We start from the raw sequence: 26,653 nt of genomic DNA on the forward strand, positions 1-26,653 counted from the left end.
ACGCACTCTTCACGCTGTTGATGACTCCTTGGTCGAGCGGCTGAAGCAGCGACGTGCAGTTCGGTGGAAAAGACGGGCCCGGACGGGGGGAAGAGAGAGGGTTGCTTTCTCTCCCGCTTGCTGGGAGCGAATTCCACGCGCCCCATGAGGCCCATCCGCGTGGGTTACCCAAGTCACTCACGCTAGCACCGCTTTCCCCGCGGCCGTCATCGTCACGGCGACATTTTCCTTCCGGGTAAATTTTTTTAGGATACGCGACTTCGTTGTAATGAAATTGCAGCAATATTACTTCGTTATGTCGAGGCAAAATATACATGGTTTCCAATGGGGAATAAGTTGAATATGCCTTGTAACTTCGTTATATTGAGGATTTCGTTATAATGAAGTTCGTTATATCGAGGTTTAACTGTATTGAAATTCTCAAATACGAATATGAGGAAAAAATGGCTTCGAATATCGAATATTTGTTGAGTACAAAAAAAAAGTTTTAAGAAAATAATAAACAGGCAAATGTTGCTCTTACCTTTTTTTTTTTTCAATATAGTGTATGGTCTTTGCAAATGAAATAAACAAAAAGCAAAACTAGACTGACTCAGCACCGTATAAAAAAAAAATGAGCCGGCTCTGAGCCAGCAATCGAATGTCGGCCTTTAACACACCTAATATAGGTCGCGGGTTCGAATCCCTGCCGCAAGCTAGGCTCTAACTTAACTATTGCGTTTATGCTGCACGAAACGCTGAATTGTATGACACCATCCGGAACATTTTGTAGCAAACGACTGGCCCACAAATTTTACCCGAATGTCGGGACCAAGTAGCCGGCCAGACAGGGATATACAGGGTGTCCCAGCTAACTTTAGCCAGGTATAAAAATATGCCACGGCACTCCAAGACGACGCGACCCAAATGCATGTTGCTGGCTATTGTATGGAGCAGCTCGCACTATTTTTCGTATCGTGCTTAATTGCATAATTGCTTTGCAAGCAATGAAGATAGGCGAAAAAGTCCAATGAGAAACTTGTAGAACAGTCTGCGAAACTTCTGATTTAAGTTTCTAACTTTCCATCTATTACGTATCGGCTTTTTTTCCCTCTCTGCAGATGCCGGCGAAATACAAAAATACCACGTGACATGTCCACTCACACCCCGCGATTGCAGTGCTCTCAAACGTTCCGCCTAGGAACAAACAGATCATTTAACATGGTGTGCTGCTGCTTAAAAAGTGACGGCTGTGACGCAGGCGCTGGCTGCGCGATTTACACGAGCGCAAGCGATAATGACTGTGCCTGCATGTCGCTATCAAGCACACCAAGGGAAGCGTACCGCTGGCCTATTTCGCACAGCCAGCTGCTGCGTCGCTGCCCTGTCCCCTTTTAAGCGGCAGCACACCGGGCTAAATGATCTGTTCGTTTTTACAAGGAACGTTTGAGATTTGAGAGCACTGCAATCGCAGCGCGCAAGCGGGCATGTCACGTGGTATTTTTTGTATTTCGTGGGCATCTGCAATAAGCGAAAAAAAGCCAATACGTACCGTATTTACACGATTGTAAGTCGACCCCCCCAAATCGCATGTCCGAAAAAAACAAAACACCGGTGGAGCGCTTCAAAAACGAAAATTTATTGCATAGATGGGCTATTCATCCTCACTTGAGTCATCTTCAGTGGTACTGCTGTCATCGTCGTCGCCGCTGCGATCCACAGCACATCGTCCTCCATGGAAAGCCCGCACTTCTTAAATGACCGCACCACGACATCGCGTGAAACGGCCGCCCAAGCGGAAATCACCCACCCGCACACAGCCGCCAGGGAGGCTCTCTTCACGCACCCCGTTGGCGTAAGTTCCCGCCCTTCTGCCGCCAGCCACTCGTACTCACGCCGGAGCAAGTCCTTAAATGGCTTGTTAATGCCAACGTCTAGCGGCTGCAGCTGCCCCGTCAGACCGCCGGGAATCACCAGCATATCTGTATCTTTTTTTTCGGAGCTCTGCCTTCACTTCCGCGGTAAGGTGGCCGCGAAATGAGTCCAGCACGAGGAGGTTCGGATTGTGATTTTTGAGGGATGCCCCTGGCCTCAAGAGCCACACCCGACGGTACCAATCAATAACTAAGTCGTCCGTCATAAAGCCTTTTTCGTTCACTCGCACAATCACACCTTTCGGGAACATTTCCTTTGGCATAGTTTTTCTTTTGAAGACGATGTACGGTCGGAGCTTTGAGCCATCTGCCAAGCATGATAACATAGTGAACCGAAGTTTCTCGTTTCCTGTTGTGAGAAGTTTAACCTCGCGAGCTCCCCACACGCTCACTGTTGTGTTGCTCGTCATGTCGAAGTAGACGGGAGTCTGGTCCGCATTGCCGATTTGGCCGAGCAGGTATCGCTGCGAGTCGCGGAGCTTGAGGTAGTGCCTATGGAAGGCGAGAACTTTCTCCTCATAAGCAGCAGGCAGCTTCTGGCATACACTGGTACGCCGACGAAGAGAGAAGCCAGCCCTCTTCATAAATTTCGAAGCCCAAGCCCTGCTGGCTTTGAAGTCTGTTCGGAGTATTCCAGCTTCCGCAGCAAAGACCCGGGCTTGTTGCGTGATCATTTCGCATGTCACTGGAAGGGACCGATCACATATTTCGGTGACATACGCTGCAAGCTTGACCTGCAGCTCCAGAAAGCGTCCCGACTTCGGCCCGCGGAAACCTCTTCGCTTGGAGTCGCAATCGAAAATTTTGTCTCGCTGCTTCCGCCACTCCCGCACCAACCGTTCAGAAACGTCAAACTTGCGGCCTGCCGCGCAGTTGTTGGTTTCTTCAGCGTAAATGATGGCCTCCCTCTTGAACGCTGCAGTGAATGAGCGCCGAATGCTTTTCGGACCTGGAGAGCTCATGGCGAAGCACGTGGCCGGCAGTCGAGTCAAAAGCACTAACTCCAAGCGCCACCAAACAAAGAGTGATCGGTGTCGGGGCGTCGGCTCTTCCAGCAAACATCGGCATCCCCCAGAAGCGCCGCTGTTACGTATTGCGCAACCAACTGAAATAGCGGCTCTTCCATCAGCTAGCAACACTCCCAGGCGCTGGCGCAGACTCCGTGATTGGAACAGCGGGACAGCGGCCCTTCCCGCGAGTGAAATGAAATGAAATTTCTTTTGGGGGAAAGGAAGTGGCGCAGTATTTGTCGCAAATATCGGCGGAAACCCAGTTGTAAGGGAAGAGATAAAGGAGGCAGTGAAAGAAGAAAGGAAGAACGAGGTGCCGTAGTGAAGGGCTCCCGAATAATTTCGACCACCTGGGGATCTTTAACCTGCTGTACTGACATCGCACAGCACACGGGCGCCTTTGTGTTTCGCTTCCATCGAAACGCTGCCGCCGCGGTCGGGTTCTAACCCAGGTATCCTGTTCAGTAGCACTGAACCATCGCGGTGGGTAACGGTGTGCGCAGTGAAAATAAAAAATGAAAAATCCTGGCCAAAAAGCCCGCGCAATACCTGAATGCTACGCTTGGAGCCGTAGAGCAAACAAATACTTCTAACATCGCAGTAGCGTCCCTGATAGATTGTTTTTCTTGCTTTTATTGGCAGTTCAAGGTTTCGTTTCAGTTGTAATCGACCCCCCCCCCCCCCCCCCCCCCCCCCCCACTTCGGAATTTTAAATTTCAGGAAAAGGGTCGACTTACAATCGTGTAAATACGCTAATAGATGGAAAGTTAGAAACTTCGTTTGGATGTTTCGTGGAACGTCTATCTTCGTTGCTTGCGAAGTTGGTTGATTAATCTCGACTAATTACGCAGTCAAGCACAATACAAAAAGTAGTGTGACTTGCTACATACAATAGCCAGCAGCATGCATTTGGTCGCGTCCTCTTAAAGTGCATTGGCGTATTTTTAAACCCTGGCTAAAGTTAGTTGCGACACCCTGTATATATCTGATCGGCAGTTCAATTTCATGTTCTGAGGCTTGGGCATCACGATGCCGCCTGTTATTATTTTTATTCTATTATGTAACCACCTCTGTTACCATGAAAACCACTGGGTTACGGTTTGTGTTATAACGCATGACGCTGAGACCCGAAACTCAAGAAGTAGAGCTTAATGCTCTAAAACTGATGTGCACAGAAATATACACTACTTGATTAGACAGCATAACAATATCCAACCTGCAGTGGGGTTTTGTAAAATTAAATTCATAAAAGGAGAAGACTGGCAACAAAAAATAACATGATTGCTAGTAAAAACTCATAAATTCGGAGTTCAAGGGACCGGAACAAACGCCCTGGGTATCTGAAGCTCTATTTATAAAATGCCCTGCGGCCCACGGGAAAAAAAAAAACTCGTAAATATCATACAGCCTTATGAGTCGGCTCCGTAGTGCAAAAACCTGTCCAGCCCATGAGGTGCTGGAGGAACATTGCGAACGCAAGCAAAGGGGGAACACAAACTGGCATGCTCCTGAAAAAGAAATGACCAGCGACACACGAGGATAGGATTGCACTACCGGCGAATGCAAGGGCCGACAGCTGCCGTTGCTACAAGCAGCTAGCGGCAAAGCTCAAAAACCAAAACTACGCAGCCTGGCTTTCTTTTTTGGCCAAGCAAGAGGGGCCCTCCATCATTCACCCCGGCCATTACGCGCACTTGAGAGGTTCGCGGATTAAAATGCAGCATGCAGTAGGCGAGATTTTTAGACTATCACTTGCCCTGCTGTGACACCCCAACTCGGCCGGTCAGAAGCCTCATGCAAAGTTCCACTAGGAGAGTTGTGAAGGCCACAGGACGAATGCTAGGGGTGTTTAAGTATGTAACATATAACAGAAGGATTTAAAAATAAAATGCACGCTTTCTTTTCGCGATTGTTTGAAGCAGAACGTTGGTCATCTTGTTCACAGCCCGTGTGATATGTGGGAAAGCCTGCTTGCAGATTATTGCACGAGGTCAAGCCTAGCGGCATCAGAATGCGATCTGTCTGCGATAAACAACGGAGAAGGAAGGGAACAGGACTTCTATGTTGTTTTTGTGGAACTTTAAACTTGATTATCGGGTAATTTGCCCAGATATTATGGTTTTGCCACGGTCGAATTTTTGAAAATCTGCGTGGTATACGATAGCTGGGGAGTAGTCGTCATTCCCGAATACAAACCGAATGTCTAACATATTCGATTCGTATTCGAATATTTACACACCTCTAGTGAAAACATATGCTCACAGGTGCCTTTCTGGAAATTTGCAGCATCAGGTGCGGCCACAAGGGAAGGTGTGCAGGTGGTTCCGCTCTTTCAAGGATTGTACAATACGTGCAAAGTGAAAAAAAAAGCATGTGTACAATGCATGCAGTCTACAGATGCTTCTGCCTGCCTGATGTGCTAAGGGGGTCACATGGTGCCAATTTCATCCACTGAGCACCATTAGTTCTAGTTCTTCGTTAATTCCATTGGGGCTGTTCGTGTAATGTTCTTTTGCTTCAGACCATTCTGTTTGAACTGTACACTTTGCTTTAGGAACTTTGTTAAAGGGAAGGTGAAGTGGTTTTTTAAATTTGAGGTTCTTTAAGAAACCGAATTCATGAAGCTTCTAGGTAAAGCATGCCAAGCAGTTTTGCGCCAGCATTTAAAATAGTGACGTAATCACCAATTAAAACTGCAGTGATAGTCAGGCTTCTCCTCACTGCGTAGGAGAAACTCTTTTTGACGTCATTGTTGCCAAAACTTTAGACGTCTGCTGCCTTTCGCCCACGAGCTGCTGTGCATTTTTCAACGCCGCCAAACAATGCTTCGTGGGCTTCGCATTCAGCAGCGTCGTTTTACTTCCTTGAAACAGTTTCTTAGCTAGAAACGCCAAATTCTAAAACCTTTTCACCTGCCCTTTAAAGCAACTAATTTGATGCCACCCCCAGTGTCGGTTAACTAACTGACAGTGGTTACAATGAAGCTGATGGTTCCCATTTTTTCTCATTTTCAGAGGAACTAATGCAGAAGACCTTTAGCAGCTATGGTGCCATACAGGAGATAAGAGTTTTTAAAGACAAAGGATATGCATTCATCAGGTATGTGGGCTAGGCAAACTTCTGACAGTGTTGAACAGCCAAGTACTAGCAGCACAAAGCAATGGGTCATGCACTAATTCCTTCTGCTAGTCAATCGTCTACAGTAACACCTTGTTAATTCGAATTTCATGGGATCAGAGAGAATAACCCAGTTAACCTAATGTCAAATTACCATGGAGACCAAGGATAAAAACATGATAAAGGGTCCCACATCTACATACCTTTGGTTCTTGAAAAAATTTGAAATTGTTGACTGCTTTGTGCATTATTTACTCATAAAAATGCAACCATGAATATAATTCAAGGCGGGGGAGCTTGAGACCTCACGAAAAAGAACATGATGTCAACATGTTCAAGTCAACTGCAGATTGTTGAGCAAGTTAAGAAAATGTGCCCTTTATTACCACATCGTTTATACCTGATGCCTGTTACAAAAGAAGTCTATGGAGATGACAGGAGGCCAACCAAGCATACGAGGACTGTCTCTTATTCCCATTTGCCCATTAAAGCAGTGTCTCTGATAACAGGGTTCAGTTGCATTGCAAACTACACTACCCTTTGGTCTTGCATTGCCCTATTGCCATTAAGGGGGGACGAGGGTCTTAAAACTAACTTTCTTATTTATGACTAGAATGTCATGAAATTTCGCGCACAGACGCGTTTTTCTCTTGTGGTTCCAAAAATGTAATCATAATTGAGCTGATCTTCTTAGATCAAAAGTTACCTTGTAAAAGTCTAGACCGTAATTAGGTAATTTCTTGCGCATATTTGATGAACTTTTTCACAGTTTTGTTGCTTTTAATTGCATGAATTGATAGCTGGCCAGTTCCCATACCCGATGACATTCTTCGTGTTTCTCTAAAGGCATGTCATCCTGATATATTATGTAGAGAGTATTTGGTCGCAGTGTTTGACACTGCAACACGTTAAGCTAATTGCAGATTGCTATTTATGCGTGGCCTAAACAAAAAAGTAAATTTCATTGGGTACGTTATTTCTCTCCGAAGAAAATGGTACCAAGGTTATTCTTGTGAGACAAAATGAAGTTATCAAAATCCTGCGTAAGGCTGAGGAGATCGACCAAAAACATGAACTGAGAAAAATGCATTTGAAGTTTGATCATATGTTACAAGATGAATGGTCGGTAGCTTCACTGTGATATTTCCCACCAAAAATGACATGTTCTTTCCATTTCCAAAACTGTCTTCGGATTCTGAATATGTCAACTAAAACTGAAGATATCGCAGACAACCCAAGGCCAAGATGGCATATGCCATTAGGAATTCAGCAAAATTTGTGAACTTGAAAGCTAGCCAAGGCAGTGGCAATACTTTATTGTGTCTTGCCAGTTGTTGCATGAGGGCTGCAAAGGCTTAGTAACTAAACAGTTCTCGTCCATGATGATGGTGATTTGCACCTGTCCCGGGCTGTAGTCTGGAGTGGTTCATGTTGGTGATCTACACTTGTCGGGGCTGTAGCCCGGAGGCCTGCCTCCACTGTGCCCACTAGAGAGACTTTTGTCTGCATTGTTGCTCAAAAAGGCTATTGTTTTCTTCTTCAGCCTTCTCTGGTCCTTTTCAAGGCTGCTACGAAGGATGTTCTTGCAGCCTGCAGTGTAGCTGAGGCTGCGTTGCCGACTTTGCACCCATGCCGGGCTTGATCAGGTCTGCATGTTCCGTGCGCGTGCCGATCTCCTCCGCTGTGTAAAACTCCGTGTCGACAAAACGTGCTGGGACCGGGCCTGGATTCTGGAGCAAATTGATCAGGCGTTGGGGTGGGCGACGCTAGCCGAGGTCCGAACAATCCTTATCCGGCACGGTTGAACATCGCACTGGCGACAAAGCAGGCGATGCTCGCTGTAACTTCGAACAATCCTCATCCGCCACGGTCGAACATCGCACAGGCGACGAAGCAGGCGACGCTCGCTGTAACTTCGAGCAATCCTCATCCGGCATGGTCGAACATCACACAAGCGATTAACAGGCAACGCTCGCTGTAACTTCGAGCAATCCTCATCCGGCACGGTCGAACATCACACAGGCGACGAAACAGGCGGCGCTCACTGTAACTTCGAACAATCCTCATCCGGCATGGTCGAATGTAGGGCATACGATGAGGCAGGCGACGCTTGCTGTGGCTGCAAACAATCATCCGGCACGATCGAATGTGCCGACGTCGAACCGCGCTTCACGTTGGTCGGGCGCTGCTTTCTCCCATACGTACTACGTGTCGTCGTCTTGAAACGTACGTCTCCCGGCATCAGTTACTTTGTACTGACAAAGTATGCAACATAGGAAAAAGAAACCGCAAAAAAGATCTCGAGAAACTTCACTAAGCAAGCACTAAGCGAGCGCTACGCAAAGAGAGACTCTGTCAAACGCGAGAAACGGGAACCACGACGGCACAAAAAAAAAGAAAGAAAACAAAATGGCGCTCCGGTTGCGTCGGACAATGGTAGGCCTCAGACGAGAGGCTCTCCAGACAATTAGCGGCCAAGAAAAGGCCTTCATAAAACCAGCTACTATGGTCATTCTCATTGACCGGCGCCATTTTGAAATGCAGCAAAATGCGCACTAAGAAACAAGCTTCAAAACGAGCCCAAGATGGCGCCGATCGGCCGGATGCCTTGCCGGTGGCACACACGGAAAGTTCGAACAAATTTTGCCCGTTTCGGGGCATTTCGTGGCTCCCGTGATGTTTTGAAAGTTCATTTTGTCGTAGTTCCTGATCGAATTCAGCGTTAACATTTTGAGGGCAGGTGCTTGAAGCTACAAACATTTCGAAAATGCATTTTTCTCTAAACCGATTTCTTGGCCATATTTTGGCATTCTAAGACCCACGTCCCCCCTTAAACCCCCAAATTCACTTATTCATTCATTCATTTATTGAGTATTGCAAGGTACCTCCACTTGTATAGAAAACTGCATGCACCAGTATGTGGGGCCGGACCACATGGGTGCCAAAAGCAGTCATTGCAGCCCCACTAATTCTAATTCGACGCTACAACTCAGCACACACAGTATTCAGGGAAATTTACAGTGGTGAAGGGAGGGAGGCCTGCTGTTCGTATATGGTTTAGGTGCGGGGTTTGGTTTGCAAGTTTGCTTCAAGGTATGTGTAGCGCAGATCATGTTGAAACAGTAGTCTCTGCTGCCAACGTGATGGAACAGCAGCTAACTGTTCCTTTGGGGTTTATAGTGGTGGTGGTATTGCGTGCACACTACTTGTTGCTGTTTTCTGTATGCACGAAAGACTGGCACATGCACATAGCTGGCCATGCAGTGGTACCCCACTTGCTCCTGGTGATTTTGCGGGGGAAGTGCTTGTGGAGCAGGTCCTTTGATCTGTGGAGCGTAGTCTGAAAGCACATTGCTTAGTGCCATTCTGTAGCACAGACAAGGTCCCAAATGGGTCTCGTGCCTGTGGTGACGTGTGGTGCAACAGTGTGCTTGTATGGCACGCAGGTTCGGCACAAAGGAGGCCGCCACACATGCCATCGTGGCCACGCACAATTCAGACGTGAACGGCCAGACAGTCAAGTGCTCTTGGGGCAAGGAGGCCACTGACCCCAACAACCAGCAGCAGCCTCAAGTGAGTCCAGGAGAGCTCAGCAAGCATCCCTCCTGGCCAGAGCAGCGCAACCGCTCGTCCCCTGGGGTGATCACCCTTCACCTGCTGCAGATCCTGGGGTGCAGCATCGCAAGAGGCGCATGCTGGCGCGCTGCTGCACTTCCAGCGCGAGTTTTGGAAACGGCACCGAGGTGCACTCTGGGCAGAAAACTACACATCTTGCTTTGGCATCCTGCTTTATACCGAAGCAGTTTAGCGTGTGCCAAACCAACTGCCCAGTGTTGGTGCCTCGGCACGTTCCGGTTACTTTCCAATTTACTGCACGTACGATCGTAGGCTTCTTTTTGGCAGTGTCTCTGATACATGCTCACTGTGTTTCATGCACAGGTAGCTGGCCTATTGAGGGAAACTTGTTCTCGGTCACTATGGAAAATTGTTCAGGGGTTGAGGGGGGTATAAGGACATGCACGAAAAGCTATCTCGACCACCACCCATTTAATAGAGAGAGTGAGTTTGCCTTCCACCTGTGCAAGTATGGTTGCTGTCAGTGACTAAGCTATAGCTTTCATTACTGCTCGCACATGCTGGAGGCATTTGTCCCCATAATACTTTGTGGGTATTGTGGTAAATATTTTTTTGCTTATAACAGAGCATGCTATCTTCTAATGTGTTTAGTATTCAATTTGACAGGGGGTTATTCTCTTTCCAATGGTGTTAGTCCCTATCACGGAGTAAGGTTGACAGGAGCGCCCACTTCACTGATAACGGGAACTTTGCTACATTGGTGGGGCATCTGATAGATGGCATTCGGATTTGGCATTGGCACTGGTACAGCACTCCCGCTGCGCTGATGCTCCGGCGGTGCTAGAGCCCATGGTGCAGACGCTTCCTTCTCAGAAACGAAACAGAAAAGCACAACAAAAAATAGTTCTACTACCCACTGGATGGTGCTAGCTGTTCAGGAGCACTCGGAAAGTGGCAAAATGTGAATTTTTATGTAAAATCAAGTTCTTTTGTACTTGACTTGTATATGTTTGGCCTTCCCGCCGAGTCCTAAAAATAATTCGGTAGCTGTATAGGGTTTTGAAGTTGCCACTTCAGAAACAGAAAGAAAAGTTTATACTACTGGTTACTGTCCATGGCCACGCTGTTTTTCTGTCTCTTGAGTGGTGAGGGGAATTTTGACCGACATAGTCGGGGAAAGCATTGAACAGTCTGCTAACTTTAAACGAGTTGAGAGCTGAAAAACTTGGCGAATTGGTGTTGATTCATACCAGAGCCAATGCACGTGTGTTGCCTTACATATTGGGCTCTTTGTTTTTTCACACTGCTAAAAGTATGAATTGAAATGATTAGCTTGCTAGACCTACTCTGCATGAACATCTCGACATATTTTACTGTCCTGCACGACACAAAGCACTCGCATTGTTCTCAGCTGCACAAGTTAAGGGAAAAGAATTGGAGTTTATGAAATGTTTGGACCAATTTATAGATTCAAATGAGTTTACAAGAGAATTAAAATTATTTTATGACATTGCTCATTAGTGGCGACTTAATTCAAGACGTTTCTGATAGGCGACTTAGAGATGTTTTGGGGTTCTCTTCTGGAACCTTCCAGCACCTTGAACCAAAGTTCCTGTCAGCAACGTGTTTCTTTAAACCGGTGCAGTGGCTGCCTGTGGTGATACCATTATGTGACGTCATTTGCAGAACCTTGCCACCCAGTACTCGTACCCGTACCAGCAGATGGGCTACTGGTACCCACAGGCAGGCTACCCGCAGGTCCAAGGCCAGTTCATGCAGGGTGTCCAGTACCCCTATGGACAGTACTACGGACAGGGCTTTGGGTGAGTGAACTTTTTTTCGGGGGACGGCCAGCGTGGGGTGCGGGTCCGGGTGCTGACGTATACGCAGCAACATACACTATACCTATATTGCGCATTGTGGCCTTTGTGGAGTTTTTTAAGTCGCACTCTCGAAATCCCAATTTGCGCACCTCCTTCTTCGAGCCCTAATTTCTGAATAAAAAGTGCTCAAATTATGCGCGGAAGTACGGTATTTTCTGTAGTTTTTTTTTTTTACCATCTGCTCGCCGAGGAGATTCTTTGCTGTTTGTGGGGCATCAGACGCTCAAAGCTACCAGGTCGGCATGAGGTACGCATTTCGAGCTCAAGTGCGCGACCTCAGGCAGCCTGTATGCCAATGGAGGAGGCATAGCTCACTGCCACAGTAGCCACACTCTTTCCAAGAAGACTAGAAGGGAGCGTAGCGACTGAAAAGGCATTACGGTGGAGTCCCAAAAGTCTAAGAGTGGGCCACGGCATCATTTTACCAAGTGGGGTAGCCGAACACGAAGCGTTGTAAGCAGCAAACCAGCGCCCCTCCCCACACATGGCTGCAGATTGCGGCTGCTGATAAGCGGGGCCAGCCTGATAACGCTGTCACATTCTACTCTTATGGCGGAAGCTTAAGGGGGGGCACAGCTCTTTGCGGCTGAAAATTAGTAAAAAAATCGGATTTTTGATCTTTTCATTTTCACGATACTGAGGTCATTGCGCAGCTATCTACGAATTTTCGTTGAAAAATGCCGCCTAATTCATGCGTTATAACGTTCCAAAGGCGTGAAACCGCACACGCGGCCCTTTAAATTGAGGTCTAATCACACCAAACTTTGATCGCCCGCAGTTCGAGAAATACGCGCTCCGCCAGCACCATTTTGGTTTCATTTGAAAGGTCGTGATTCAGGCTATTCCCATATTCTGTTTGGATGGACGGACAGATGCATTGTACCCTTTGAAAAAGGTGATGGCAGTTGCCATCATGCTCAGCTTTCATTCTTTTATTTTTGCTTTACTGTGTTGTAACTTTAAAATTCACCATTTTCTTTAAATACGTCTTTCTACACTTTGAAACTTATGTCAACTTTATGCTTTTGAGCCACCAGTAACCATAAGCAAATGCTAGCAGCGGAAAACAAACAAATAAAATCGGGCAAAATGCGCACTGCTATGGGTTTTCCAAATCATGTAAACAAAATGGCGACTTTTGGCTGGCTGGCGGCGTCGACCGCTTGCAGCCCGGCGCCATTTTTAGTAAGTCGCGCCTTCCCACTGCTATGGCCAAGTGAGGTTTGTCGGCCACTAAGTGCGAAATATTTCGATTTGCACAAGTCCTAGGCTAAAAGCATTAAAAGGGGGCGAAAGATAGAGATTTGAAGCTCGCTGGGTACGCTGCATCGTAGCATCCTAGTGTCTACAATCAGCGACGCTCTGCTATGGCCCGATAACGCCGTCACCGGCAGTGCTTAGCGCAACGGCAAGGAGTGATCAGGGCAATGACTGTGCAGATGAAGAAGCGGAATGTTTTGAGGGGCAAGGTGAGCAAACGAGCACATATCGCTTGTTAGGGGCTGACTGCGATCACAGTGCCGTTGTGAGATACAATCGCGCGCCGCAACTTCGGGGAGGTCGCAGTGCAAAGGCACTCGTCTCGGGTTCCAGCCTCTAGGCCATGCCATCTGTTCTCCGGCAATTTCCTTGTTGCAAGCACAATTATGTCAACGGGAAATGGTGCTTCCACATCAGAAACCAGCCGGAACGCACTTCAATCATTTCTAGTTAGCCTTGATACCGCAAAAATATGCCAAAACCGTTTTTCCCCCGATTTCTCAAAACAGCATTTTCGGCACATTCAGAATTTTGGAGGATCAATATCTCTAATTCTGTGAGTTGTTCCTACAATTCTTTTTGGGCTAGAAAGATAAATACACAGGTTGTCCAGTAATGCTAATTTTAAACCCTGCTTCCTTAGTAAAATCAAATTGGGCTTTTTCTCTGTCGAGTTTGACCAGCTGTAACTTTCATCCAAGTCGTCCCAGAATACTCATTTATGCCTTACTGCACTCCTTTGAGACTCTAGATCATAAATAAAAATCTTCTCCACAAGATCTTATGTTTATTAACCAAGCTTCCTCCAAACAAAAGACATACTTTCCATGATAAATCTAAAACTACCTGCTGCAGGAGAAAACTGTTAGCAGTTTTGGTATCTGCACTTGGAAATGTGCAAATGGTGAAAATTTGGTATAAATCTGTCCATAAATAAAGAAAATAGTTCTAAGAGGGGTGTCCCCCCCCCTTAACCATCCTCGGGCCGCTGATCCAATTGCGGCGACACTGCCACTCAAAATGGCAGCGTTGTCGGAGTGTCACTAGCCGACGGAAAAGGCGGCACTGCTCACACGTAGTTTCTCTTTTGCTCTGACGCATTTGACGGCTGCGTTTTACAAGTTTTTAATGCAGTACTTCGTCAATTGTCATTTATGCTCGGTGTCCAGTGATATGCTTGGGTATCGGGACCGAGATCTTCACCGCATGACGATGAACTCTGCAGACGACGGAGGGAAGCCTTCAGGAGGGTTGGTAAACTTGAAGGTTTATTTACATATTTACAACAGAAGCAGGGAGACCAGAGATGAAGTGCCGTGAAACCAGCCAAATCGCGGCTTAAATACAGTGGATATTCCCTAGGCACCTAGCTAGGGAAACCGGTGGCTGATCAAGCGTCCAATGGGCAGACACACTCTTCACAGTCTCTTCCCTAACCCCGTGACCGCTCCGCCCCCACAAACACGTGCACAGGCGATAAGGAATCCTGGCGCCTTGAGGTCCTGGAATGCTGTTTCCGACCGGTTGAGCAGGTGCATAAGGTCGTTGGCTTAGCAGGCGGTGACCCCCTCCGTGGGAAAGAGGCGTCCTGGAATGTGGTTTCCGACGGGTTGATCATGTGCATAAGGTCGTTGGCTTTGTAGGCGGTGATTCCCTCCGTGGAAAGATGCATCAGCCGTGTCCGCCCCCGCTTTGTCTGGCCGCGCAAGTGCAAGCGAGCGAGGCGGGTCCGGCGCCTTTGTTCGGGTCTTTCTGCCGGTCCACGTGAGGGCGAAGTTCGGGAGAAAGGCCGTATTCCATACTCCGGACGAAGGGATGAGAGGCCTTTCGTCACAGCTCGCCGTCGCCAGGAGCCGTTCCTAATCCTCTTCTCAGGACGACAGCCCAAAAACACTGTCAGGTTGGACAGCATAGTCCCAAGACATCATTTATTTTCAAAGAAGCCGGTCAGCTTCTTGTGCTTTTTTTTTTTTTGCCACGAGTGCCGTGGCGCGGCTTTTGCACACGGTGAGCAGTTGCATCGCGACGTTGTCATCGTGAGCACCAATAAATTTGTGGAGCACATCAAATGCTTCCACCACTTTTAGTGCAGATGGTGGTGCTAAATCCTGTGTGTTGCTTTCGTCATCCGATAATGTGTCGCTGTGGCGAACGCCCTCAATTATGGCTTCATCACTTAGCTCTTCGGAAGAAAGGAACTTCTACTTCCTAGACAGTCGCTATGCTTGTGTCGATTGCAGCGCAAAGCACTAGTGAAAAAAACTAGGGGAAACGCTCTGCTGCTGTTGCCAGACTGCTGCGTCCTTTTGCAACAAATTGGTTGCAGCTCTGGCTTGGAAGAAAACGGGAGCTTGCACCTGCGCCTTGTCGCAAGGCAGCCAGTCCGATTGTCGTCACCACCAAGCAATGGTGGTCTTCATGCGTGTTTTAATGAGTGGGTCAATTGGTTCCAGTGAAAGTTTAGTGAAACAAAGCAGTGTGGACCTATGGAAGTACACAGATGGGCGGTGGTATGCCTGTTTTAGCATATGCCTAGCAAAAATTTTGTTCAAGCGGAAACGCGCCCAAAAAATGATTCGTTATGATGAGAAATTTGTTCCATTACTTTCTATGGCAAGCTGACAGGGAATTGGAAATATTTCGTAGAAGCGACATTCGTTGTAGCGGTGTTCGACTGTAATGCTATCGCGTTAAGCTGTGTGTACGCGAAAATTGCGGCGGATAGATTGAGTGTTCATCCCACATCTATACATTTATTCTCAATTCACCCCACACGAATTCAGACCAGTGTCCCCCCTTAAGTGAACTTGTATATATTGCACTCTACATAGATACTATGCAATATTGTACAGAACGCACTTAATGCCCCCTATTTTTCATGTCCATTGCATTCGTTGTTCTGCAATAGACCCACCATGGATGGTATATACGTTCTCGCAATGACAACATATGTTCGTCAGGCAGAATGTAATTTAAACGAGACAAACTCGAAACTTTCATATGTGAGAGAAAAATCGCACTTCAGCACGGTGCTCATTCGTACGCTGTTGTATTCGCTCAAGCAAGGGTGCACACAGGGCTTGGCCATACGGCTTGGCTGTCACTTATGTGAACGGCCTTTAGAAAGCAGGAACCCAGTGCTGAGGCCTGAAATAACACTCCTTGCCACATGTCCATCCACTGCGAGGCCCTATATTTTTCAAGCGGCTGGTAGGATTTCGGTGCTTGATGAGCACTGAAGCGCGCGTGTGCCGTGCAGTTGAGATGATTTTTCCGGTTGCCAAATGTTGCTTGGTTCAGGTACTGCTGTGCAGAGTACATAGGCCTCATCTAAGTATCATCAATGCACAGTTTCAAGAAGAAAATGCACGTCATTCGACTGCTCTGCAACCCGGACCGGAAGGGCCACATTTGCCAACCAAGCCTGTTTTCTTTCGGCACACCCCTTGCACATCTGCTCCCCTTGTGTCACATTGTTTGTAAACAGAGAGAGGTCCATTGCGGATCTCTTCTCTCTAGTCATGTGGTAACAGTAAACTAAATTGCTAGGCACATTTGCTTGTTTGATGCAATGCAGTGTGCTTAATCTTTCCACTCCACCGAGCACAACGCATCAAGAAGTAAAGTTTTCCCGTATAGGGTTGAGCAAGCTGACCTCAGAATGATAGCAACAGCACGGCTTAGTGAAGAGTCACTGCTTTCCATTAATTATCTCTTTCATTGAACCTGGCTTATGCCTGGCAGTGTCTCTAGCTAGGAGTGTTTCCGTGCATACTCATTTTAGCACAGTGAAAGCTCATTAATTCGAATTTTTGGATAATTGGAGTCTTAGTCCGTCCACGCTCCATTTGTGTGTATGTAGAGTATAGTCTGTTAATTTGAACGTCAATGGGTGGTGCCACCGATAATTCAAACTACGCGAGGCTGCGCTGCCTTTTTAAAGATGTGGAGAGGGTAAAATTGGTGTGCGAGATGCGAGGCGGTACAAAATGGGGAGAGGAGACTCTGCAGCAGCATGGTGACGGCCACCAAGGTTTGTGTCTGTCCATTGGTTGTAATCGCTGATCTGGGAGGTTTGAGTAGCTTGTTTTGTTAGCTTTTGTTGTTGAGCAATGGATGATGCGACCAGCAGCGAGGTACAGAAAATCGAGTGTCTCACAGTGCCTCCGATGATGCAGTCGTGCACGAAACGAATGAATTTGAGCTTTGCTAATGTTTGCTGCAGTTTTCCCGTGCCCTTTGCGGCATTTGGTTGCAGCCATAGCAGTCGACCTGCGCAGTGTACCATGCATAGTGATTTAGAACTGCTGTTTAAAATGCTTCAAGGGGAGATTGAAACCATCCGTGAAGTCTGCGCCAGAGTGTTATCGAAACAGGATATCGCCAAAAAGCATGCTTGTTGGTTTCGCAGTTCGCGACTCTGGGTCAGAAGGCTGGAAAATCAGGCTGTGTGTGGCCGTTCTGGCAATTTTTCCTTTTTGACTGACTCACAAGTGTGAATTTGCGAGTCATGAGAGGTTGCGCTATCGTTTTGGTGGAAAAGCAGTAGTCACACAATTGTCCATGCCCACTGCGCACGTTGAGACATGTGAACGCTGCCCGCCTCTTCAGTTTGAAGAAATGGTCTTCCGAAAAGTTCAGGAAATACAGAAAGTGCTGGCCGTTGCCTTCGTGTAAAAAAGGCGAAAGGTGATGACTGGATGTATTAGAAGAATAAAATAGGGTAATCTCACTACCAGACTGTTTGCCGATCGCAGCATACCGCATATTCTGTTCACCTTTGTTAGTTCGAACTTTGGTTAATTCGAACTGCATCGGCGTTCCCATAAAATTCTAATTAAGGTCTGCTTCTGGGCATAATAGTGGCCAATAAAATTTGAATTGAACATAATTTTTGGAGCTACAAGCCAATTATTATGACCGCCATTGGGCTACAACTGTTCACATCCCGTGAACTGCTACTACGAATCAGCACTCAGTCGCGTGACAGCTGCTAAATGTGGCTTTCAACATGGCACAAGCTGCAGAGATAGTTTTCTTCGCAGCCATTTATGCAATGTGGAATATGTTAAGGAGCATCGACTGGGCACTGTAAAGCATGGAACCACAAAGGAAAAGAGGAAACTCTTGGTCAACCAAGTGTCACCTTATCCTCTGTCAGCAAGTTTGGAAAGGTGCTGCGTTAGTAAAATTGAGCCCTCTGCTGTGATCACAGCTTGGTTGGACATCCATTTTACCTCTCATGCTTCTGAATGACACTGCAGCAGTGCACAGCTCTCAACACAGCTGTTCCTGCTGGGGCATAACTAAGACCAGGCTGATATAAACTGGGAGTGGCAAGTCGAGGGCCATCTCCCACAATTCTCACTTCTTGCATTTCTTGCCTAGGAATAAGATTGTCTGTAAAGAGCAGCAGCAGGGTCTGGTTCTGAGTGGGCTGATGCATTGCAGAATGCCTGCAAATGAGACTGTTTGCATGTTTTCCCTTTTACAGGAGTGTCGGTATGCAGATGGCCTGGCAGGGCCTGCCTGGCCAGCCGCAGGTGGCTGCCGCACAGACACCCATGGCGCAGGGCTTGCAGCAGCCCGGCATGATCGGCGCCTACCCTATGCAACAGTACCAGGCCCAGTAGAGATTGGGGGAGAGGACCCACTGGCACCCACCGCTCCTGCACAACGGCCAAGGACCACACCCCCCCCTCCCCCATCCACACCTCACAGCCGCTGCTGCGTGGCACACCTCTCTGTCCATCGGCCCTTGTTGTGTGCGTGATGATGATGATGCTGCTGCTACTGCTGCTGCTGCTGTTGCACTTGGAATCTGTTTGACTTTCTTTTATCATTTTCCTGTTGCGTGTTGTTAAGCTGTGGCACCAGCCCAGCAGTCTGTACCCATGTTTTCTCTCCGTTTTTTTCCCCCCTGTGAAAAAACTTCCATTTTCATGTGGTCAGCAGGAAGATTGCGACAGCAGGGGAGGGGACTTATACATATATATATATATATATACATAAATAAAAGAGGACACAAGCTATACATACACCTTATATACATATATATAAAAAATATATATATATATGAAAAATCAGGCAGAAGAGGGCATGAAAATCTGCTGCTTCTCCCTTGTCCCCTACCCCCTTGTCTCCTCTAGCAGCATAGTAAATGCGAGTCATGTGTGAATGAGTATAGAAGAGCATGTCTGAAATTGTAGTTTCGAAGAGCGTAATGGTTTAGCACGCTACTTCAACATATTTTGTTAAGTTTGAGTCGCCGGAGAAATAGGGCAATGTGTCGGCTCTGTGTGCGTGCATGTGTGTTTGTGTGTGTGTGCCTGCGCGCGTGTGTGTGCACGTGCGCTCACTGGCTTCGGTTGGGAGGGGTTGTGACGTCGGGGGTGGCCCCAAATGATTTGTCCAGAACACCTTTCGTGCCGGCGCCGTTGTGTATTTTTTTTTTTGTTTTGGCAACGTGCGCGCGGAATTAAATGAAATGAAGGAGTAAAGGCCTCTGGAGAGTCCATTATTGTGCTTGTAGTGAGTGTGCCTGTTGAACTGCTGTGGCGCTGCTGCTCAACTTGTTGTACGGAGTGCGCCTAGAGAAGGCAGTGCTATTAATAAAGGGAGCCGAAAGGGGGAGGTCCCCCCAGGCTGCTGCCGCCGTGGGGCGGAAGGCTGGCAGGTGCGTGGGCGGGATAGTGGTTGCCCCGTTGCGAGTCTGCAGTGTTTGGGATGTTGGTCGCGCGTCTCCGAACAAGGCTGAGCCCCTTGTAACCTGTACATAGTAACCTTAGACGCCTGTCACCATGGTGCTGCCGCTGGACCCCCCCCTCCCCCCTTTGTACAGCTAGTGCTGTTCTGCTTGTACAGTGACGCTCTTTGCCCGCCCGTGTACCGTAGTGAGCCTGCCAAGCGCACACACTGTAGGCGGCCCCCTCCCGATGGCCATTGACAGGATTCTCGGGGGGAGGGGGGAGGGGGGGTCCCGGGTGGCCGTTGCGTGCGTCGGGCTTTGCAGTGCGTCTACGAGGTTGCGCCGGAAAAAAAAAATGAAAATAAAGGAGCTGTATGAGCTAGATTTCTAGAAAAGACTCTTGTCTCCCTCGCTGCGCGTGCCGTGACGCACACTGTTGTCGTGGCTCTTGCTGCGGTGTGTGGCTTTCTGCAGCGTACAACCGTCACTAATTGGTACGTGTCATGTCATGCTTCGCAAGTCTGCTGCAGTTAAGTCGTGTCACCTGTGGGAATTCTATTACCTGCCACTCAGTCTAGGTCAAACATAGCCCCGTGGCAACATCGTACTGTAGTGACAGAGTATCACTCAAGTCAGGCAAGAACAGAATGAACGTTTATTGATAGCTGTTCGTGTTTACCGTATTTACTCGCATAATGCTCGCACCCCCCACATTGGCTATCGAAAATTGGAAAACATTTTTCCCCCCGCATAATTATCGCACCCCCAAAATTACTGCCGCGAGCCGTCTGCTCGTGGTAGCGATCGCCATCTATTGATCGCCATCTATTGACTGCGGCCACAACGTTGGGCGCACGTGCTACTAGGCGGCGGTACTGTGCTATCATCCGCTGCCACCGCCGCTACCGCTCATCCACTCACCACCGCTACGCCATTTTGCGAAGGTGTCTCCAGCTCTCCGGTGTCTCGTAGGCCTCGTTTGCCTTGTTTGCGTGTTGCACCGTGCTCTTTGTGCCGCTTCGCCATGGAACGCTACGCAAGCTACACAGCTGCTTTTAAGCTAAAAGCTATTGAGTATGCGTTGGAACATGACAACCGCGCCGCCAGCAGACACTTCGGCGTCGAGTTTTGCGTCCGGTATTGGAGACGGCAGCACGACGAACTCAAGACGACTGGTAAGACGCGCCGGGCCTTCCTTGGACCGAAGATTGGGAAATTTCCTGCCGTCGAATCCTCTTTACTGGAATATATCAAGGCTCGACGAGCGGATGGGTGTGCTGTGTCGATTGATTTGATACGGAACCAGGCGCTCGTAATCGCAAGAAAGGAGGGCATCCCGGTGCACGACTTCGCGCTTAGTAACGGGTGGGCCACACGATTTATGCGGCGCAATGGACTCTCGCTCGGGAGGCGAACGACGCTTTGCCAGCGCCTGCCCGCAGCCTATGAAGAGAAAATAGTGGACTTCCATCGATTCGTTATCGGGATCCGGCAGGAGAAAAACTTCTTGGTCTCCCAGATAGGGAACGCGGACCAAACTCCGCTGAATTTCGATATGCCCAGCAGCAGGACAGTCGAACAGACAGGCGCTCGGACTGTGCACGTCAGGACTACAGGTGCCGAAAAACGTGCACGGTCATGCTAGGCGTGACGGCGGACGGGCGGAAGCTCCCACCGAACATTTTCAAAGGAACTCCCCCCTGGTATACACGTGCACGTCCAAGAAAAGGGGTGGATGACCGCGGACCTTATGGTGGACTAGGTGACTGTGGGGGCGGCGACCGGGAGCGCTTCTTTTTCCGTTGCTCCTCGTGCTTGATAGCTTTCGGGGCCATCTTCAAGAGTCTGTTCGGGCGAAGTCAAGGAACTGCGCACGGACCTGGCTGTTATACCCGGCGGCCTCACATCGATGCTACAGCCTCTTGACGTATCTTTGAACAAGTCGTTTAAAGATAACGTCCGGAGGCTGTACGCAGAATGGATGGCCGAAGGTGAACATGCTCCGACGCCGGGCGGCAAGATCAAAAGACCGTCCGTGGAGCTGCTGTGCAGCTGGGTATCGGAGGTATGGGGGATGATTGATGTAAACATAGTGGCCAGAAGCTTCAAGAAAATGGGAATTTCGAACGCCCTGGATGCGACCGAGGACCACCTGGTGTGGGACGACGAAGAAGCTTCGGAAGATGAAGAAACCATCGATTTCAGTGTCGACACGGACTCTGATGAGTAGAATTGCCTGCAGGACGTACGCAACGCGAGTAGTGACGGGGAGGTTGCGGGCGGCAAATAAAGTGCTTTAGCAGCTTGAGCTTACGCTCACCCTGTACTTTCATAACGAAGGTAAGTTACGCTTGAAAGTAGTTTTCGTTATATTTACAATTGCGGACCTGACAATCCTGATCTCGCACCCATTCATCTTTGCATTTAACACTCCGAAACATTTGCTTGAAAATTTTCCTCGCATAATTATCGCACCCCCAAACTTCGCGTTGATTTTCAGGGAAAAGTGCGAGGATTACGCGAGTAAATACGGCATATAGGCTGGGCGATGTAGGCACGTGTTAGCGTCAGCAGCAGCAGTTTGTTAGCAGTGTGGCTGGCATGCATATGTACATTTTTCCCTGTTTATTAGTTCTTTGAAACGCGTCACGAATTCACTTGGTTGAAGTTGTGATCATAGTGACGCCTGTTTGGCTGCCTCCTGTTTTTGGAGGACCGCCTCACCGCTGGTGTAGTGTCCGTCCCTCGATGGCGCAGTTACCCTTTTTAGACTAGCTGGGCACCTGCTCGTCGGCGGGTTCGCACTCACTCGGATTTGTCACTTCCGAGTGTGTTGCTCTTGAAGGGTTCCAACGTTGCATTTAGATGCTTGCTGTTGCGGCAAACCAGCTTATCTTCGGTAAGCACCCGGTATGACCGTGGTGCTACCGGCCCCAGCACTTGCAAGTCCACTGTCGTCACGAGCCCTAACCACTTCTCCTTTCTGGAGACACGGCAGGGATTTTGCGCCTATATCCAGCAGCTTGCATTTGAAGACCATTGTTGGCTGGAATCTAGAAGTCGTGCACGTAGTCTTCCTTGCAGGAGCTCACTCGTCGAATGACCGTCCTTCAACGGAGTCGAACGGTAGGAAAGCAGCCAGAAGTCTTCCCGTGTCGCGTTTTTTTTTCCCAAGATTTTTTTTAACGATTTGAACATCTCGAAAGTCCATTAGAATGGAAATATAGGGCTCGGCGTAATCTGCTTGAACTCGTACCTGCATGCAAAAACAGCAAATTCGTGAGAGAAAACTGGAGGGCCGTTCTCTAATTTTCAACTCAGTTTGTCAGTGACCGTGCGAGTTGTTAGTATTTCAACTTCTGGAAAGTTCGATAGGGTATCATACACGCACATGCTGGAAGATATCGACGCCGACTCTGTACCATGCATAATGTGGTGGGTGCATCAGAAATGGCTCGCATTGTAGTTGGTACGCATATTTCTGGCAGGCGGTACAACTTGTTAACATCGTATCGATATTGGAGTTCAGTCCGGGCCAAAAACACTAGCCACCAAGCTCTTGCTTTACACTTATTCAAGCCTAAATGTCCCTCGTATTTCTGCCCTCATACTCTCTGGGATGACTACCTTAGTGCCTTTTAATGCAACACTTTCAATAGGACAATTCAGCAGCAAATGGTTTCATGCTTGCGGCTAGGTTACCGTTGGCTGTCATGTACCGTAGAAAAGACTATAGAGCATTTGCAGTGGCCTCAACTAGTCAATTTAGTGTTTTGCTGCTCACCGTGACTGCTCCAACCGCATGAACCTGTGCTCCGTCTTGGGAGGCTGTGATGTCCAGTGGTTTCTTGGGTGATGCCCTTGACAGCATATCAGCAGCAACTCTGCCTGGTACAAATTGAAGGGAATAATCGTACTTCAACAAGCGCAAGAAAAAAACCGTTAAAGCCTTCGCGTCATACCGCCGATTCCTTTCGACGCAATCGCCAGGAGGGGGCGGTGGTCCGTAAACGAAATACTGAAAATTTTCACACCCAAAAGTTTTCTTTTTCAATTTGTGAGTATCTTTGCCGAGTATCGGTCATGACGTGCGATGCGTAGGCGACAGGTCTCCAGCTATCTACATGGCGCTGCAACAGTGCAGCTCCTAGCCTATTTTTTTTTTGCGTGAGAGCTAATCTTTGTTCCCTTTGCTGGATCAAAAATTGTCAGCATAGGTGCGCTGCTTAGAAGTGCTCAAATAGCTGCCCACTCAGCGGCATGCCTGTCTGTCCACTCGAAGATTGTTTCAATTTTGATAAGACCTCGCAACAACTTGGTCTTTTCAGCAAAATGCAGAATATACTTCCCCAAGGAATTGGCCGCACCAAGCATTCGCCGAACCGCCGTCTTATCAGCCGGGTGCGGCATTTCGGCAATCGATGCACTGAATGCAAGATTCGGCTTTATCCGAACGGCGGCTGAGTTTTTATGGAGGAAAAACGCTAAGGCGCCCGTGTGCTGTGCGATGTCAGTGCACGTTAAAGATCCCCAGGTGGTCGAAATTATTCCGGAGCCCTCCACTACGGCACCTATCTCTTCCTTTCTTCTTTCACTCCCTCTATCCCTTCCCTTACGGCGCGGTTCAGGTGTCAAATGATATATGAGACAGATACTGCGCCATTTCCTTTCCCCTCAAAAAACCAATTATTATTATCCGATCGTGTCTGATGTCGCCCAAGAACTCAACCTCGGTGCGCGCGAACTTGCATTTGGCTGCATTGAACGTCAAGCCAGCCTGCTTTGCTAGTTCCAATGCCCCACGTAGGCGCTTGTCGTATTCTTCCCGGGTAGCACCCCATATCGGGACGTCATCGACATATACGCGCACGCCTGGTGCTCGATCAAAAGTCGAGCTCAACGTTTTTTGAAACACTTCAGGCGCTGACGCAATCCCAAACGGCAGTCTCGAGAAGCGATAACGCCCAAAAGGTGCCGCGAACGTGCAAACGGTAATGTGGCCTGATCCAACGGAATCTGATTAAACACTGAGTTTTCATCTAAGCGAGAGATGTATTTAGCGCCTGCCAGCTCTGCCTCAATAGTCACGTTTAGGCATCTAATAGTGCTCCCGCCTCAGGCACTCAATGTTTCTAGGATCCATGCAAACCTGGAGTTTGCCATCCTTTTTTCCTGACTATGACCAGCGGACTCGCCTCTGTTGGTTCATTGACCCTGTAAATGATATGGGCCTCTTCCATGCGCTGCAGCTCCTCTCGAAGTGGTTCTTGCAGCGCCAAGGGGACGCGTCGCGCCGGCTGTATCACTGGTATGGCGTCTTGGCGCAGGACCATCCAGTATGGGCGGCCTACAAAGCCGGTACCTTGAAAAAGCAGCGAGAATTCTTGCAGGCGTGTGCGGGACGCCTTCACGGATGCCCAATTTGTGCTCCTCAACCATCCTGGGACAGCAACACAGCCAGTGCGTCAAACTCGCAGTGCTTCCTATGCTCCAGACGTGGTGGTCGGGTCTGGGTACTCCCTCCTGGCACATGGAGCCAGACTGCTGGGGAAGTGATCATCATCGGTCTTCACACCTCACATTTTCTACCTTTATGCTACAAATGTTGTGTGATCAACTGAGATAGTTTTCGCTCCTGTATGGACAATCTCTCAGATTCTTCGCCAATCCTTGTTGAGCGCATACAAACAGCGATCAACAGTGCTACAACTACCACCTGGACTGATGTTGGTCGACCGGCACGAGACCTCGGCCTTCTTAACTTGTGGGCGGCACGCCGTCAAGCCGAGCTGGCTGCAACGAGAGACCCTACTTCGTCGCAGGCACGTACGCGATCGCACTATCTTACAGCTAAGGCACGCAAATATGAACGCGACCTCTCTCGGCGGCAGTGGCATGCGTGGTGCGAACAATTGTCTGCAAAATCCTCGAATGCCTCTCTCTGGCGAACATTCCGTACAATGGAACGCGGTCGCCGTTCGACTGACACAGCGGCAACCGCATGCTTCGCGGCTAACTTGTCGCCAGATGATTTCGCCAAAGAAGCAGCGCGAAAGTTTTTTCCAAAATACGATGTGCCTTCTTCATCCGCTAGTTTAAATATGGCAGGCATCCCAGCGCGTGTATATCAAATGCCGTCTGATGTCGACGTAGATGGAATTGCGTGTCCATTCTCTATGCCTGAGTTGCTGGCTGCAATAGATGATGCGAAACGGAAAACAGCGCCCGGACAATATTAAGTACGAGGTGTACAAGAACCTTAGTAGCGCTGCACTCCCTCAACTACTTGACACCATAAACAAAGTGTGGTTGGATGGCGTAGGCCCGAGAGCTGGAAATATGCTGTCGTGATTCCTATCCCGAAACCAGGAAAGCCTCCGGCGGACCTTGCCAATTAACTTGCGACCTACGCTGTGCAAGCTGGCGGAGAAAATGCTAGCCACACGATTGTCATGGTGGCTACAGCAGCACGGTTTTTATCACCCAGCTCAAATCGGCTCTCGTCCATATATTGGTACAGAGGACAGGTTGGCTGTCTTAGCATCTGCAGTTTTGTCATCTACCCGCAGCCGCAATGTGCGTACTGTTTCAGCAATGGACTTTGAAAAGGCATATGACAACAGTCATGCAGCCATTCTGAACTCCATTGACATGCTTCATCTCCCTCTGAGAGTGCGTAGTTTTGTCCAATAATTTTTGGAAGGCAGAAAATTTGCAATACGCCTCAGCGGCGAAGCGGTCGGATCATTTGTTCCTCTCTGCGGCGTGCCCCAGGGATCAGTATTGTCGCCGACGTTATTTAATATTGCTTTCATCCCGCTGGCTTGGCGCTTACATGACATCCGTGACAAAATTTCTTCAGTACGCTGACGACATCACGGTGTGGAGTACTTGCCAAGATCTCCGTACTGAGGAGGCTGCCCTTCAATCTGCCTTGGATGTTACCTGTAATTACGCATCATCCATCGGACTTCAGCTATCCGTGCATAAAACAACATACACGTCAGTCGCCAACCGCTGGGGACGCCGTAAACTTGCTGCAAGTCCAATCCGTCTTTGTCTATAAGGCACCCCACTACAGGAAAGTCCGAATGTAAAAATCCTTGGCTCCCAATCAGGATCAGCGACTGCATGGCTTTCTTAGGCAAAAAGGCAAGCTATTCAGACTTTGGGTTTGATTAGAAGAATTGCCCCTAAAACTGGTGG

General features: G+C 48.5%; 1 protein-coding gene across 4 annotated transcripts in view; it reads left to right on the top strand.

Annotated features, from left to right (window-relative positions):
- Positions 1-19,831, top strand: part of Rox8 (TIA1 cytotoxic granule associated RNA binding protein Rox8) — a 128,770-nt gene extending 108,939 nt beyond the window's left edge. For 2 of the 4 annotated variants that reach the window (XM_077643768.1, XM_077643761.1), the window contains 4 exons: positions 5,938-6,022; positions 9,487-9,679; positions 11,303-11,439; positions 18,254-19,831. In XM_077643768.1, coding sequence (XP_077499894.1) covers positions 5,938-6,022; positions 9,487-9,679; positions 11,303-11,439; positions 18,254-18,392 — 554 coding nt within the window. In that variant the 3' untranslated portion in view covers positions 18,393-19,831. The remainder of the gene's footprint in view (positions 1-5,937; positions 6,023-9,486; positions 9,680-11,302; positions 11,440-18,253) is intronic. The other 2 variants (XM_077643787.1, XM_077643777.1) reach the window with 1 other exon arrangement.
- Positions 19,832-26,653: the final 6,822 nt, after the last annotated feature.

The sequence above is a fragment of the Amblyomma americanum genome, chromosome 1 (genome assembly GCF_052857255.1).
Source record: "Amblyomma americanum isolate KBUSLIRL-KWMA chromosome 1, ASM5285725v1, whole genome shotgun sequence".
NCBI lineage: Eukaryota > Metazoa > Arthropoda > Arachnida > Ixodida > Ixodidae > Amblyomma > Amblyomma americanum.